This window comes from Macaca thibetana, chromosome 6, assembly GCF_024542745.1.
Source record: "Macaca thibetana thibetana isolate TM-01 chromosome 6, ASM2454274v1, whole genome shotgun sequence".
In the NCBI taxonomy this organism is placed as follows: Eukaryota; Metazoa; Chordata; class Mammalia; order Primates; family Cercopithecidae; genus Macaca; species Macaca thibetana.
In genome coordinates, this window is record NC_065583.1 from 42,045,745 (window position 1) to 42,062,617 (window position 16,873).

Genomic DNA, 16,873 nt, shown 5'->3' on the forward strand with positions numbered 1-16,873 from the left:
GCTGGTTGCTTTACTCATCGGGCCCTGATGAACTTCGGTGAACAGAGGTGGCCCCAGGTGAGTGAAGGTCCCTGGAGGTCCAGGTTCTGGGGCATGGGGTGCAACCAGGCAGATGAGGTACTCTGGTACCAGCGACTTCCAGATTAAGAGCCTTTCCCTCCTGTCTGCTGGGCTGGTTGCTCCTGCTCTTGCCCATTCTGGATCCAGAGGCCTCTATTCCCCAAGAAATTCCCATTCTAAATGTCCCTGGGCCATCCTTCTTCCTCCTCCAGGTGGTCCCAGACAACCCCTGCTCAAGAACGGCCCCCAAGTCAGCCCCCCAAAACCGGAGAGCAAGAAGCCAGCGGTGCTTCGTGACACAAACATGCATTCGTTTTATTCACAAAACAGCCTGGTTTCCTAAAACAATACAAACAGCATGTTCATCAGCAGGAAGCTGGCCGTGGGCAGGGGGGCCCAGGCCGCAGGGGGCCCCCTGGGCACCCACCCCCACCGGCAGGGGACCACGCAAAGAAGCCCTTTCTTCTGTTGCCATTAGAGAGGCCAGAAAAAAAGGACTTATTTTCTCTAAGAAAAGTAGCCAGGATTGGAAATATCGAGACGGGGCTCCCCAGATCGCAAAGGATAAACGAACAGAACTTTCATTTTTTTTTTTCAAAATCATCACTGTTGGGGTAGGGGATCCCAGTCTGGGGACTGTGGGTGCAGCTCAGCCGGCCTGGTGCTCCCTCCCCTTCTGTGAGCTCCCTGCTGGCAGCTCTGCACGCGTGGATGGATACAGAGGGGCTTCTACACAGCGCCATCAACATTCTCTTTATGAACGTGAGTGGATTCTCCAGGCAAACTATGCACTATTTCATGGTCGGAAAGAATCAAAGGAAGTTTAAATGAGGGTGGAGTTAAACTGTGCTAAATTACAGTAGTGCTTATTAGTAACTAGATTTCAAAAGGTTACAGAAAATTTACATTCTCTACACAAAAACTGCATCTCCTGCACAGACAACATCGACATCGACACAGGAAGGAAACTGATTGTCCATTCTTTGCCCAGGAAGTCTCGGTACTTTATAGATTCGCCTTTACCTCTTTTTTGTTGTTGTTCTTCCGAAAAAGCAGTTAAAATTTTTTTTCTTTTCTTTTTCTTTTTATACTAGGGACGTGGAGATGTTAAAACGACAACAAAAAATATATATATAAAAACAGGAATGAAATCTGTGAGAGAATATTTTTGGTTCTAAAGACGGGTGCATCCGTTTGTCTTCGCCCGAATCCCTTGCTGGAGACCACACGAGCAGTGACATTGCACGGAGAGGGCAGCTTTGGGTTCCGCCGCCGTCACTGAAACCACCGGAAGGCGGCTCCTGTCGGAAGCATCACCTTCTGGCGGGGGCAGGAGACAAAAACAAGGAGAGAGTTCAGTCAGGGTCCAGGTAGGCCTGGAGCAAAGACGTTCCCCCGTGGATGGCCTCATGGTGGAGGGACAGGCATGGAGGAAGAGCAGCCACCCCTCGGAGCTCCTGCCACCCCAGCCAGGCAAAAGGAGGAGCTCGACCTGCTGGGCTGCTGGAAGGCCCGGAGGACTCTGAGGCCTCCTGAGCCACTGTGCCCAGGAACCCTCCTTCCAGAGAGGAAGACCCTTCCCCTGGCCCAAAGGCAACAGCGCCAGGTGGCTGTGGCATGTTTCCGTAAATGAGCGTGCGAGCACGTGCAGCGGGTGTGCATATGGGTGTGTGCCTCGTGCTATGCTGAGCTGTGCGGTATGGAGCTGTGGGAGGTGGGTATTTGGGCTATTTCTCAAGCAGCCCTGTCTATGTGTGTGTGCATGTGTGTCTACACTGGACTAAAGTGGGTGCCTTTGTGTGTACATAGGAGAGCAGAAATGGAAGGGCTGGGGCTGGGGCTGGGGCTGGGGCTGGGGTTGGGGTTGGGGTTGGGGTTGGGTTGGGGAGGGTAACCAGGAGGCCATGGCTGGGATACACCACTGTTGTTTTCCAACCATTCTGGACATTTGCGTCAAGCCCACTCGTAGAGGGGCGGGGATAGGGGCAGGGACTGCAGGCTGAAAAGATGCTTTTGTACCCAGGCCTGGCACTCCAGCTAGGTTGCTGCATCCAGGGGCACAGGGACGGGCCCTGCCACAGGGATGCAGAGACAGCAGCATGGGAACCCCTTGCCTTCTCCAAGCCAATCCCACAGTGGCTAGGTCCTTGACCACTCTGGGCTCATGGTCACCTTCCCTTACCCCAGCCCCAAAAATCTGTCAAGTAGGTGCCCCAGACCAAGGGTTCTTCCAGGCCTCAGAGCAGGGCACCCAGCACTGGAGCAGCTCTATCCTTGGGTGGCCTTGGGGGAAAAATGGCCCTGGAGGGGCAAATGAAGGGCTTAAGGGCACAGAGCCTGTGAAACAGAATCCCTTAAACAGGGCAGGGGAGAGACGCAGAGTTCTAAGTCATGGACTGGATGCTTTAGGCCATGTCTGAACATCAGAAACTTAGGACCTGGCCGGGCGCGGTGGCTCAAGCCTGTAATCCCAGCACTTTGGGAGGCCGAGACGGGCGGATCACGAGGTCAGGAGATCGAGACCATCCTGGCTAACACGGTGAAACCCCGTCTCTACTAAAAAATACAAAAAACTAGCCGGGCGAGGTGGCGGGCGCCTGTAGTCCCAGCTACTCGGGAGGCTGAGGCAGGAGAATGGCGTAAACCTGGAAGGCGGAGCTTGCAGTGAGCTGAGATCCGGCCACTGCACTCCAGCCTGGGCGACAGAGCGAGACTCCGTCTCAAAAAAAAAAAAAAAAAAAAAAAAGAAACTTAGGACCTGTATGGAAATATCAATACCTGACCCAGAACCCCAGGAGAGGAATCAGAATTCCAGGGCCTGGCTGAGAATGCTAGGTCCTTACCTGGAATTTCAAGCTTGCCTTGCAAATTATGGCCTGATGGAATTCTCAGAATGTGGTTCTGACTTTTGGGGCAGTAAACTGGTGTCTTGAAGCCAGACCCCCAGACCCCAAGGACTGGGGGGGCATCCCCCAGACACTTGCCCAGGTAGGAAAGGTGGGGTCAGGGGATGGGGGTGGGTTTGGACTGCCAGACAGACACAAGAGCCCACACACCTCCCTCTAAGGCGCTGTTACCTCCAGAGCAGCGGAAGGCTTCTTTTTGAGTTCCTCACATTTTCTGAATTTGCAAATCTGATGGCCAGTCTTTCGGTTCCTACAACTGCTGCACTGCTCGCAGTTGATGCGCCGCCGGCAGGGCGCGCACATGCCGCAGCGTTTCCGCTTCTTCTTGCCGGAGCTGATGGCAGAAGCCAGCTCTCCCTGCATGGGGTACTCGGCCAGGCCCGCCATGTGCAGCGCGCTCTCGGCCAGGAACACACCTGCCGGGGTCATAATGAAGAGGCCTGGGTTGATGGGGAAAGCGCCCAGGTAGGGGAAGTCGGACTGGCCATTGAGGGCTTCGGCACCTGCCACAGCCTCCATGTCAGGCAGGCCAGCACCCGCCTCGCTCATCAGCGGGAGGTGCTCCTGCACCACGCGCTTCAGCATCTCCGTGGACTGCGCAAACTGCTGCAGCGTCAGCTGTCCCTCGGCTGCCAGCTCCGTGGCCCGCTCTGCCTTGCTCAGCAGGCTGGCCACAGCACCACTTTTGTGCTTTGAGGTAGGGTTGCTTTTGTCCACTGCCATGGCCGCTGCCAGGTCATGCCCATTGGCCAACAGGGAGGCAGCGGCTGCAGCTGCAGTGGCCTTGTCAGCAGACTCCCCGCCCATCATGCTGCCACTGCCACTGCCACTGCCACCACTGCTGCCAAAAGAAGAGTAGTGGGAGAGCGGGCGGGAGCGGCGCAGGCTCTTGTTGAGGGGCTCGCTGATGATACCGCTCTTGTTTCGACGCTCGGGGGGTGGTGCATCATCTGCCACGGAGGCTGGTGCAGCGGCAGCCACTGCTGCACTCTTGTCTGCTGCTCCTGCCTTTGGGCCACTGCTGCCACTGCCACCGCTGGCATTGGTGTTGCTGCTGCTATTGCCGCCGGTGTCCTGGGAGCCACCGCCGAGGCTCGACATGGTGGGGCCGAGGCCCAGACCCTGCTGAAGAGGGAGCCTGCCAACTGCCAAGGGTCCACAGACCAGGACCTGGCCCTGCTGCCCACAACAGAGATGCCTGGTGGGCCTCGCTGCTCAGGGCAGGCACATGGTCAGGTGTCCAGGTGGAAATGTCTTCACTCTGTCACAACAAGAGGATATAGGGTCAGGGCAGCAGTGAACACCTCCCTCTTCAACATCGCCACCACCGCCACTATCAACTGTCCTGTCATCCTGACCACCATGAGCTTGACCAGGCATTTATTAATCATCAGATCCACCCTGGTGAGAAATTTCTTATTTGTACTATCTCAGTTAAGATCCACAAGAACTCTAGAAGCAGTGGCTGGTAATTCTCTACTTTATAGATGATGGAAACAAGATTTAGGAGAACTACCACTCTATGAACGCACAGACACCAAGTGGCAGGGTGGAGGCCCTAGTCCAGGCCTCCGCAGCCCAAATCTGCCCTGCTAGAGTCTAGGAAAACCTGCCGGAAGCAGGCAGTCCTTCTTGTGCTGGGGTGGGAGAGTGTTGGAGATGCTTATTAGCTGGGTGCAGTGGCTCACGCCTGTAATCTCAGCACTTTGGGAGGCAGAGGCAGGCAGATCGCTTGAGCTCAGGAGTTTTGAGGCCACCCTGGACAACATGGTGAAACTCTTATCTCTGCAAAAAATACAAAAGTTAACCAGGTGTGGTGGTACATGCCTGTAGTCCCAGCTACTCAGGAGACTGAGATGGGATGACTGCTTGAGCCCAGGAGGTTGAGGATGCAATGAGTTATAATCATGCCACTGCATTCCAGCTTGGGTGACAGTGAAGCCCTGTCAAAAACAAAAAACAAAAAACAAAAAACTACCTCCACATCCTAATCTTCCTTCTCTGTCCGAGGGGAAGAGTGCTTAATGGTACAGATTATACACTCCGGAAGGTGGCCCCTGAATCCTCATCTGGGGATTCCTAATACACATCAGTTATTTCAAGGCTCTGACATGTCCTGCAGGCAAAGGAACCTGGTTGCCTTTGTGTAACCCAGAGTTTGCTAATGAGTGCAGAACACTTATTTCAGGGATCTTCTCCCCTCCTACAGGGCGAGCAGCACAGGGCCAGAGGACAAACCGTCCCCTGCCACAGTGAGAGGACATGCTTGTGCATACCCTGGCACACACTTCCTCCTCAACCCCCGAACCACAATCATTATCATCTCAGACCCCATTCTTGTCTCTACTCAGGCCTCACTGTGGTGCTCTGGCCTCGCTCCCAGATTGGGGGGGGCGGAGGCCTCACAAGGCCTGCAGAGTAGGGCCTGGGTGGAGGCCTCAGTGAGAACCCAGAGAGCCGGGGTGGGCTGTTGCCTCAGTGAGAACCCAGGGGCCTCTGGCTGGGGCAGGCTGGCACTGAGGAGTAGGCATGACCCTCAAGGGAGTGGAGCCCAGCAGGAACCTGTCCTCTGGCCAGCTCCACGTTTCCGAGGCAGCCCTTCATGGGACAGGGCCTGCTCTACTCAGGTCTCAAGGCTAAGGCGTCTGAGCTGCCTCCTCAGCTAAAGGAACTGGGCCAGATGGAGCAGGGCAGCGGTTTCCTCATCAGTCCTGGCTCTCCAGCCTCCCTTCCGTCTGCCTGCTGTGGCCTAGCATCCCCCAGGAGAGGGGTGGGAGGACAGGGCCCAGCCCCAGAGCAGCTGGCGGCTCAAGGGGGAGGTGCACATCTGGTGGGCCCCATTGCGCCCTGGGCTTGAGGGCAGCACACACTGGATCTTTGTCCCCAGGCAACCCCACCGCCCCCCTAGTCACAGGACTCAAGCCTGTCCCAAGAGAGCATCTAGTCCAACCCTCTGCATTTACAGAGGGGGAAACTGAGGCCCCCAAGTAGGGGAGAGGGAGGCTTCCCCAGGACTAAGGAGTGGCCAAAGAGGACTGCGTGTGGGGAAAGGAAAAGCTCTGTCTCTAGGGTAAGAAGAGTAGTTGGCATCAACAGCCAGGTACTCCCTCTCCCTCCCCAGTGGGCACCGAACCACCTAGGGCTCCTTCCTTGCAGAGGGAAATGGGTGGGGAGGAAGAGCTGGGCAAGCTGGCAGATTCCACCAGGACAGAGCCGGGGGGCCCTGGCAGAAAATCCATGCTGGGCTGGGGGGCATCAGAGGTCAGAGCTGAAGCAAGAAGACCATGTGTGTCCAAGGATAGCTGTGTTCCTTCCCACTTAATAAGGGCCAAGACCAGGATGGTCTTTTCAGCCCCTCTCCTCAGAGATTGGTGACCCCTACAGGAATCAGTGACTCTGGCTAGGTGTTGGGGACCAGGGTCAGTGAGATCAGAGACAGAAACCATCAAGTCAGCTCATCCAGCTCCTGCTCAACTAAGCACATCTGCCCTGCCCCGGATGACAACGCCGGCAGCCCAGATACTGGGTGAGGGGAGAAGGCAGAAGGCAGGTGTCTTGTGGGCTGGCGTGATGGGGAGGAGGGCAGGCTGTGCCCCAGACCCTGTGTGCATCCCCCGCCTCTGCGGCCTGCTGGCTGGTGGCAGAAATCGATAGCTGCATTAACGCTGCTCCTGCTCTGCTCGCTCGCCCCCTCCCTCCTCCCAGCTCCAGGATCTGGCTCTGCGTGCGGGGCGGGCAGGTCAATTAGAAGTCAGCTCCCTCCAACATAGCCAGCCTGCGCTCAGGGCTGGCACTCTGGCTGAGTGTCTCGGCTTTTGTCTCTGTCCTGAGTCTCTCCTGGTGGGGACCAAACCTCATGTTCTGTTCCTCTCTTGGAATTTCTCTGATCTTCCACTATTCTGTCCTTCCTCAGGGCCCACCCACCCCCACCCTCTGAGGTCCTGGGACATGCTGAGCTTGGGACCAGAGGATGTGATATGTCACCAAACAGGTGCTGCAGGCAGAACACTATGGTTTTTCAGTCACAGAAGTAGGAGGGAGGTGGGTACACAGGGGGACTGGCTCACAGGGACAACTCTGTTTTCAAATCCAGAGTGGACAGACATGAACATCTGGTCCTCAAGCTTGTTCCAAATCGGCCCTGGTACCTGGCTCATCTTCTCCTTCAGACCTTAGGAAAAACTGATGCCCTGGTCCCAGTGGACCACTGACCAAAAATCCCATTTGCCCTACTCATGGAAGGGGAGGACATAGAGGGGACGTTCTCCCAGGTCCCAGCCTTCTACTCTAGGGCGCACAGCCACCCCATTCCAGGCCAGGAAGGGCCTGGCAGTGCCCAGGCAGCAGGGGAGGAGTCAGGGCTGTGTTGAAGCAGAGCGGGAATGAGCGGGAGGGAAAGCTGGCGGGCAGGCGGGCGGCGGCGGGCGCATCCATCATCGGCCCTGCCAGGAACGCATCCAGCCCCCAAAAAGAAATACTGCGCCTGAGGAGGGACAACAAAGGGCTCCGTTTCATCAGCAATGCGGAGCCAGCGCCCCGCCGCCCCGCCAGCCGCGGTCAGCCCACAAAGGACCCCTTTGTCCATGCAGGAGCCGGCCAGCCGGGCGCTGGGACCAGGGGCTGACGGGCGGGGACAGAGCACGGGGGGCTGAGGGGGGGACAAGTTACGGAAAGCTGGGGGGCAGAGGGGCATGTGGGGGCAGAACAGAGACAGGTGGTGGGGGCAGAATCTTGAGACAGAGAACTAGAGGGGTGGGTCAGAGAAAAGGAGAGCTCGAGAGGAGGGGGCAGAGGGTCAAGGTTAGTGGAGACGGTGTCATGGGAAGCAGTGTCTGGGGCAACAGGGTTCAGAGACCCAGGGACCCACGACACCTTGTCTAGGCTCAGGGACTTAAGGGTCTAAAAGACAAGTAAACAGCCTTGAGGAGGGAGTCCCAGAAGGCAGCTGGGCATGCCCATAGGAGAGGGACGCAGAGGGAAGGGTAGAGGAGAAGTGCCGAGGACACCAGATCAGACCCACTGTGTAGCCCAAGGCCTGAGAAGAGGAGGTGGGGAGGAGGTGGGGAGGAGATGGGGAGGAGGGTGGGGAGAAGGACTGGGGGGAGGTGGGGAGGAGGGCTTGGGGGAAGGTGGGGAGGAGGCTGGGGAGGAGGGCTGAGGAGGAGGTGGGGAGGAGGACTGGTGAGGACTGAGGAGGAGGTGGGGCAATGGGTTCTTGACCCCAAAGCATGGCTGCAGGGCCCAATGCCTCCTGTAGGCTCCAGCTCACTGGCTGAGCTGGAAAGAGAGGGAGAGTCATACCTGGGGCCACCCTCCTGGCAGTATAGGCCACCCCATGCCTCTACCCTAAGGCTCTGGCCAGCCCCAGAAGGCAGGGAGCCTGCCCCCTTCTAGCCAGCCCCCACCACCTGTGTTGCCACTCCGGTTTCCTTAACCAATGGATCCTATCAACTAGCATTTACTGAGTATCCACTGTGTCCCATGCCCTGTGTTCTTATGCTTTACAAGTCTTAGCTCCTGAATGCCTCCCTAGAACCTGGGGAGACAAAAACTAATTGCCAATTTCAGACATGAGGAAATTTAGGCTCAGAGAGGTTCAAGCTGTCAGTCTGAGGTCAAACAGCTGGTGCCTAGCAGGGGTAGAGCTTGAACCCAGAGCCCAAGTGTTAGTCACCCTGCTCTGTGGCCACCTTGGCAACTGACAAAGTGGCCCACGGCAGGTGACCTAGGTACCCCTAAGGCTGCTCTTAATCCCCAGGATTGTTACCTCTCCGTGGTTGGGGGCAAGCTGTCACAGACCCCAGGAGAGTGCCCCCACCTGGGGGACTTAGAGATGCCCAGGGCCCGGAATGCTAAGCCAGTGACATCATAATGCCAGCTGGCAGTGAGGTCACTGGAGGTGGTGGCAGTGCCCTTATTCAACCCTCAGCCCTAGAAGAGCCTCACTTCACCCCCTGCAGGGTTCAATCTTGAACTTTTGGGCCAGAAAGCACTGGGAAGGAGGGGACATCCTGGGATGAGATGGTGCCATCTGCATACAGACATGTACACAGGTGGCCCACAGCTGGATGTTCTAGATATTCATTTGCACACATCTTCCCTGCACGTACCCGGAGAGCAGCCCTGTACCTTATGATACCGGAGAGACAGCAGAGCACAGACTCAGACTCCAGCACTGTCTTCCAGGAGCACACAGGAGCTGGGCCCATAGTCACATGAACCAGTGTGAAACAAGAGCCGGAAGGGGACACAGTGAACTATCTGGGGCCTTCCTGGAGGAAGGGACTGCTAGGCTGAGAGTTAAGGATAAGGAGAAGCAACGAGAGGGGACAAAGGCATGAAAGAGAGCCTAGGCAGGCGGGGAAGTGGGCGTGAGGTATGTCTGTGAGGCTGACAGGGTCCCAACTGTGCAGAGCCTTGAGGCCAAGGGCAGCATTTTTATTATTATTATTTTTTAAATTTTTTAGTAGGGATGAGGTCTTCCTATGAGGATCACGCAATCCTCTTACCTGGGCCTCCCAAACTGCTGGGATTATAGGCGTGAGCCACTGCGCCTGGCTGGCAGGATTCTTAAAAAATGGTTTTATCGAGGTATAGTTTACATACTATAAAATTCTACCACATTAAAGTATACATATAATTTAATGACTTTTAGTAAATCTACAGAGTTATGCAACCATCACCACTACCAAGGGCAGGGTTTGACCAAGGTACCATCCCCCCTCTATTCCTTGCTGGCTGACCAGCCTTGCAGTCATCCTGCCTACCAGGGAGGCTTGTGGAAGAGGCTGTGTTTCAGGACCACCAACACCAGCCCAGCAGAGCTGCACATCCTGGCTCAATGCACCACTTTCTACGCTTCCATGCAGCACTTGACACCCCCGACTTGCCCCCTCCCCACCACCTTGGTGGGCTGGTCTCCTTGGCCTCCAAGTGAGGCAAAATAGGCAGACAGGCTGATGGTGCGCAAAACAGACCACAGGCTATGGTGGTTGAACCAAGCCGGGCAGTGGGGTGGAAGGGAGGGTGTTCCGTCTCTGATTTCCATGATTCAGCCTGGGGAGTTTCCAGAGGGAAAAAAAGAAGCCCTGCTCAAGCCCAGGGAGACTGGTCTTGGAGGCAGGGAGAAATGCAGCCCCAGGCGGAGAGCACAGGGCACACATCCAGCTATGGATGGACACACACACCCCCACACACTGGCCACTGTGAGCACCCTGTGGGTGGACTGGGGTGAGACATGGCCTCAACCCCACTAGAGTCACCCCAAGACTGACTGCCAAAGACAGAACAAGGGACAGCATTTCTATGTCCCTGACTCCACACCCCTGACCCTCTTATACCGCTCCTCCCAGGGCAGGTACCAACCATGCCTTGGCCTGAGGACTAAAGGGTTTGTGCTGGGACACAAGGGTTTGAGCAAACCTGGAGTACGTAGAGCTCTGTTTTCTCCCTCTTTTTTTTTTTTTTTTTTTTTTTGACGGAGTCTTGCTCTGTCACCCAGGCTGGAGTGCAAAGCCCCGATCTCGGCTCACTATAACCTCTACCTCCCGGGTTCAAGCAATTCTCCTGCCTCAGCCTCCAGAGTGGCTTGGATTATGGGCGCACACCACCACACCTGGCTAATTTTTGTATTTTTAGTAGAGATGGGGTTTCACCATGTTGGCCAGGCTGGTCTTGAACTCCTGACCTTAGGTGATCCACCTACCTCAGCTTCCCAAAGTACTGGGATTACAGGTGTGAGCCACCACACCCAGCCAGACTCTGTTCTGTTTTAAAGGGCTCCCCAACACAGCTGGAGGAGGGGATCAGCCCATTCATGAACAGCAACACTGAGGCCCCGGGCAGATGTATGTTCTTTTTTTTTTTGAGACGGAGTCTCGCTCTGTCGCCCAGGCTGGAGTGCAGTGGTGCGATCTCGGCTCACTGCAAGCTCCGCCTCCAGGGTTCACACCATTCTCCTGCCTCAGCCTCCCAAGTAGCTGGGACTACAGGCGCCCGCCGCCTCGCCCGGCTAATTTTTTGCATTTTTGGTAGAGACGGGGTTTCACCGTGTTAGCCAGGATGGTCTTGATCTCCTGACCTTGTGATCTGCCCGCCTCAGCCTCCCAAAGTGCTGGGATTACAGGCGTGAGCCACCGCACCCGGCCAGGATGTATGTTCTGACCTGGGACTCTAGGGAGTGAGATGCCTGGTATGCCTCTGATAAAGACAGGCCCTTTCCTCAATAGGCACCTCTCTCAGGCCAGGTTCCTTTCCTGGAAGAGTCAAAGTTCAGGAAGACCCTTCCTCATTTTTTGACCGTGGGAAAAAACTGGCCTCCGAGACAGTTTTCCCATTTGTCACATAGGACCAACCACAGCTAACAGGTACGGGGCTCTTCCTACGTGCCACACTGTCCATGCTTTATCTCACGTTATCCTCATACCCCATCTCTAAAGGAAGTCCTATTATTGCCCCATTTAGAGCAGGCAATTTTATTAAGCAGGTGTGATGATGCCCTGCCTATCTGGGATCCCCTGAATCTTGTAGTAAACATTTTCCAATGTGGTGATCTCTGAGCTGACACCAATCAGAAATTAGGGCTCATGTACCCCCTCAGGACCTCCCTCCTGATGGGCCTCACCATGGGACAAGCCAGGGAAGGCTAGCCCGGGGATACATGAGCCAAGAAATCAGAGATGGGGCACTGTTCTTCTGGGGCTCCTATGTGAGGTGTGTTTGCGTGTCTGGGGTTTGGGGAGGCATATGTGCATAGGACTGGCTAGGGAACTGGAGTCCTGAGGTCTAGGTTTGTGGCTCCACCCTGTCCCTCCCTGACTAGTGACTTTTACCAAGCTCTTTCCCCTACTAAGCCTGTCTCCCATTTGTAAAATGGAAACAAATGGCTCTTGCTCCTCACCCCAAACTACTGGAGGAGTCACGATCCCAGGGCATACTATGGGGAAGGAGGTAGAGATACAGAGGGAATAAAAAAAGGATTCCAGACAGTGATCCCCTCCACCCTCCATACCTCAGGAGGAAGGCCCCAGAGGCCCCGATCAGTCACTGATATGATCTGCAGGTAGGAAACTGATTTGAGAGAAGGGTTTTGAGCAGGACGCAGGGCTGAGACTGAACCCTAGAAGAGGTGAGACCCATTGGGGCAAGGAACATCCAGTCCCTTCTACTCTTAAGTTCCCCAGAGGACATTAAAATAAACAGCAGGTCCTGGCCAGGTGCGGTGGCTCACGCCTGTAATCCCAGCGCTTTGGGAAGCCGAGGCGGGTGGATCATCTGAGGTCGGGAGTTTGAGACCAGCCTGACCAACATAGAGAAACCCCATCTTTACTAATAACACAAAAATTAGTCGGGCACGGTGGCGCATGCCTGTAATCCCAGCTACTCGGGAGGCTGAGGCAGGAGAATTGCTGGAACCTGGGAGGCAGAGGTTGCAGTGAGCCAAGATCACACCACTGCACTCCAGCCTGGGCAGCAAGAGCAAAACTCCACCTTGAATGAATAAATAAATAAATAAGTAAGTAAATAAAAATAAACAGCAGGTCCTAATAGCGCACACTCACTGTTTGCCAGGCACTGTGCTACGCATTTCACATGCATTTTCTCACCAGATTCTACTACCATTATTATAATCCTAATTTTACAGATGAGGCAACTGAGGTTCAGGGACATAAAGTCACCTGCCTAAGGTCACAATGTCAGTAAGTGGCAGAGCCAGGATTTAAATCCAGGTCTGTACGACTCCAGGGCCTGGTGCTCCAACCCTGGCTGAGGGCTCCACAGCATATGGAGGGAAGACTTCAGCTAAAGGGTGAGGTTCAGTTCAGCTCTCGGCTTGCGGAAATCCCTTGGGTCCTGGAGGGTGGCTCTCAGGGCCCTGTTGCAGAGAAGTCTGCAGCTGTACCCCATGGCCCAGGAAAAGATGGGGAAGGGGCTGCGGGTGGGCCAGACGGGCCAGGCTGGGCCAGAGCTCCGGGCATTCCGGCGGCCTCCGCAGGAAGCAGAACGGGACGGAAACCAGCTCCTGCCTCCTCCCCCAGAATCCTGTGGGCAGCCCAGCCGGCCGCACAGAGGCCCTCTTTGTGCCTGCCCCAACCCGCCACCCGCGGCTGGCCCAGGGTTTTGAGTTTCCTGGGGGGTGGGGGCCCAGCCACTGCTAAGCCTCCATCTAGCTCCCCTCCTGGGGGCAGCCACAGCAGTCCACAGCTGGAGGAGGAAGAGAGGGGATGGCCAGGGCCACTCTAGAGACCCTGGGGGCCTGGAGTCTGCCCACACCCCATTCCTCCAACATTTACACACCCAAATCAGGGGCTGAAGGTGGGAAGAGGGACCCAGAGACAGAGTTGAGGTCACCCCCCCGAGTCTGCCTCTGCCAGCAGCCACCAAGCCTGTCATGACACACCTGGAACCCCCCCCATCCCACGCCATCCTGGCGCTCTTGGGCCTAGAGTGGTGCACACAGTGAAGCTGGGCAGTGGGCCAGGCAGTCCATGTCAAACCATTTCCCACTCTCCGAGGCTCCCCGGACACACAAGGCTCAGCAAGCTGAGGCCTCAAGCTCACTTCCCAGTATTTTGGGGGACAAAAGCCCCTCGGGTGGCATAACTGCCCAAGGATGCTGGGCACGTGGGAGTGAGCTCAGGGGGCTGGAGTGTGTATGGTGACAAAAGCACTGCATACAGTGTGTTTTCACGTGTCTACCCGGGAGGTGTGCTGCACAACTGTGTGTGAGTGCGTCCAGTGGACTCTGAATGTGCCCAGTTGAGTGTGTAGTCTCAGATGTCGCCCTCTACAGACCACAGCATTAAAGCATATACCGGGATCATGTACCAGTGCTGGGGGAGATCTTTGACTCTGTGACCTCTGAGGGTAAAGTGGAGGTATGTGTGTGCGACCCACGTCTGTGAATGTATATGGATGTCCAAGTGCACGCGTGTGCGAATAGGGTAGTTTATGTGGTGAGAGAATGTTTGTGGGTTCTTCTGGTCTGTACATGTCAACATTATCTTTGCCGCATGAATGTCAGTGTGTGTGTGTTCACATGCACTGTGAGTTTTGTCAGGAGCTCTGGGCTGTATGAGAGTCTGGGGCCCTAATGGAACGGGGATGGTGTAGACAGGAACTGGTGCCAGCTGCTAGGGCCCCTATGGAAACAGGAAGCTGCCCACAGGTGCACCTGGGCTGTGGTGGGGGCTGGGTTCCATCCAGGTTCAGTTTGTGCCTCTATGAAACCAATCCAGGGTTCCACTAGCCGAGAATCTGTCCCAGCTGTAAGGGGGACACCTGCCTTGTCTGCTGTTCAAGGTCCAACAGCTCTGGCCAGTGTCTACCGCCTGCCTGGCCTGAGCGTGGAAAAAACTGGAAAACAAAAGCCCCCAGACCGCAGGCCCTCCCTGCAGAGGCGTAGGGGAGGCAGACAAGAGGCGGGAGGCTGAGGAGGAGGGAGGGAGGTGTCGCCGCAGCCCCGGAACAGAAAAATAATGAGGCGAGAGGGGCCATGGGGCCAAGCCGGCTAGTTCCGGAGTCGCTATCTGACCTTGACAGATGCCACAGCTGGGCGCCTGGAGAGGAGCCGCGCCACAGTGCTGCAGAACCCCCCCAGCACCTCCCCCAGGCCAGGGTCGATGGAGGCTCAAGCTGGCCCCAGCCAGAGGCAGCCACCCCATGAGGTGGGAGCCAGAAGGACTCGGAGCACCTCCCAGTAGGGGGGATGGGGTAGGGGTGTCTGGAGGCAAGGGAGTGGGAGCAGGGCCACTGCAGGGCACAAAAGGCAGTAGTGGGGTCTTCTGAGGGTACCCCTGCCCTCAGGTAAGGCTACATGTGTGAGAAGCACACAGAGCCTGCCATTGTGTGTGTGTAGCTTGGCTGTGGGGCTGTGTGTGTGGAGAAGGGAAGTAAAGCGTGAGTGTTGGTGTGACAAAAATTGTACTTGTGTGCATGTGTCCTCGGGGTCACACGAGGCTGGGAAGACAGGCTCATGTCCCTGAAATGGGTGTGGCCACATCACTCGGTGTTGGCACTGATCACTCCCCAAACTCATTTAGAGTCACAGCTGTCCTGGTGGGTGCGAGCTGTGCTGGGTCTAGGGGTAGGATGGGAGACAAAGAGAGCCACAAGTCCTGTCACTTGCAGATGGGGGAGAGGCGCCTCTCCGGCCCTTCCTGACCTACCCTCTCTCCTGCTATAGCGGTTGTCCCAGGCACTCAGTGATGGGCACGGGGCTGCGCACCGCCACTCTAGGGACATCAGCCAGGGGCTGGGGTGAGTTGCAGGAGGGGATGCTGGGCTGGAGGTGGATTAGCAATTCCGAGCACTGGCTGCATAATTAAAAAATCATTACGGCAGGCGGGCAGAGCTGAGTGTGAGCTCACGCTCAGAGCGGGCGGGGACACTGCCATGGCACTCCCCCTCCCACTGCTTCCCTGAGGAAAAATCCCACCTGCTAATATAATTATGGAAAAACACAAGCACGGAAATTTGGTTTCAGCAAACAACGTGCCTGAGTGCCCAGGGCCTGCCTGGCCCTCAGCACAGCGAGCAGGCTGGCCAGTGGCACCCAGGACTCACGGAAGTAAGGCAGGCCCTCCTGGGTCCAGACATTACCTCTACTCCCTCAGCAGCCCCCCAAGAGAGGAGACTGGCAGGGGGATACAAAGCCCAGCTCCCTAAATCCCAAATTCAGGAGAAAATGGGCTGGTGCTGATGGTTTACAAACGGGGAAACTGAGGCTAAGGAATCTACATAAGGTCACTGTGTTTGTGGCAAAGCCAAGAGGAACTAGATCCGTGCTCAGTGCAACACCTCAGGGCTCAACACCCCCTCCTGACTCCCCCTATCATCAGTCATCCTCCAGCCTTCTCCGCTCCGCCTGGGATAAGCGTATCTCTCCTAGAGACTGAAGAGAGCCTCCAACCCAGGTACCCCGGCATGGCCCAGAGCCTACTCAGACCTGCACGCCACGATGGGGTTCAGGGACAGGGCGTCCTGGGCTCGTCTGGGTTAAGCCAGGCGAGCAGACCTGGCTCCCGCCCCAAGAAACGCGGCCAGCTCTGGGGCACAGGCCCCAGAACGGCAGGAACAGCCGCCATCACCTCGGGCCTGGAGCGGGCAGCGGGCCTGGAGCGGGCAGTGGGCGGCGCGGGAGGGAGCCGGGCCTAATTAGTCGGCCTGGGACCCGGGCGGGCGCCGGGGCGGCAGACGCGGCAGCCAGAGCCGCGCAGGCACGTCCGCGTCCGGCTGGGAGGCGGCAGGGAGCCGGGAGGCGCCCTGAGCCGCGGCGGGACGGGCAGCCTGGGAAGGCCTGGGCCAAGGAGATTCCGCACCGAGAAGGCCGGCCTCCCCTCATTCCTCGGTGCCACCAGGCGCAGCAATTAGAGGCTTTCAAAGTTTGTCCTTAATTGGTTTCATTTTTGCCTCATAAATGATTCATGGCCCCAGAGGTCTGGGAGGCGGAGGGAGTGGCAGGGGAAATTTGGGGAGGCTTTTGCCTGGGGCCAGGCTCCCTACCTGAGGTTGGGGAGGGTGCCGCAGCCCCAGCCCAGGAAGGGATGAGAGGGGCTGGGAAGCCTCGGGCAGGTGGGACCCTGCAGCAAAAATTAAAACCCAGGCCCTCTCCTTGGAGCGCCGACTAATTAGGAACTGCAACTTCTTTTCAGCACACCAGAGCTCTGCATCCAGGCCTGAAGCCACCGCAGCTGCTGGGGCCCTGGGAGCATGAATAATAATGTGATGATAACAAAATAACAGTGTCAGTAGTAATAATAAGATGGCGAGAACAACATATACGTGATCTCTTTCAGCCACCCCTGCTCCCCCAAACACTAGTATCTGTTTTACAGATGAAGAAACTGAGGCTCAAAGGCCTGCCCTCTGACCCTCAGTCTGATGCCACAATCCCTTAGCCCCCAACC

General features: G+C 56.5%; 1 protein-coding gene across 4 annotated transcripts in view; it reads right to left on the reverse strand.

The window, feature by feature from the left end:
* Window positions 1-350: 350 nt before the first annotated feature.
* CXXC5 (CXXC finger protein 5) overlaps window positions 351-16,873 on the reverse strand; it is a 35,784-nt gene continuing 19,261 nt past the window's right edge. For all 4 annotated transcript variants that reach the window (XM_050795068.1, XM_050795069.1, XM_050795070.1 and 1 more), the window contains 2 exons: window positions 3,138-4,227; window positions 351-1,380 (listed from right to left, as the gene is read on the reverse strand). In XM_050795068.1, coding sequence (XP_050651025.1) covers window positions 1,336-1,380; window positions 3,138-4,067 — 975 coding nt within the window. In that variant the 5' untranslated portion in view covers window positions 4,068-4,227 and the 3' untranslated portion in view covers window positions 351-1,335. The remainder of the gene's footprint in view (window positions 1,381-3,137; window positions 4,228-16,873) is intronic.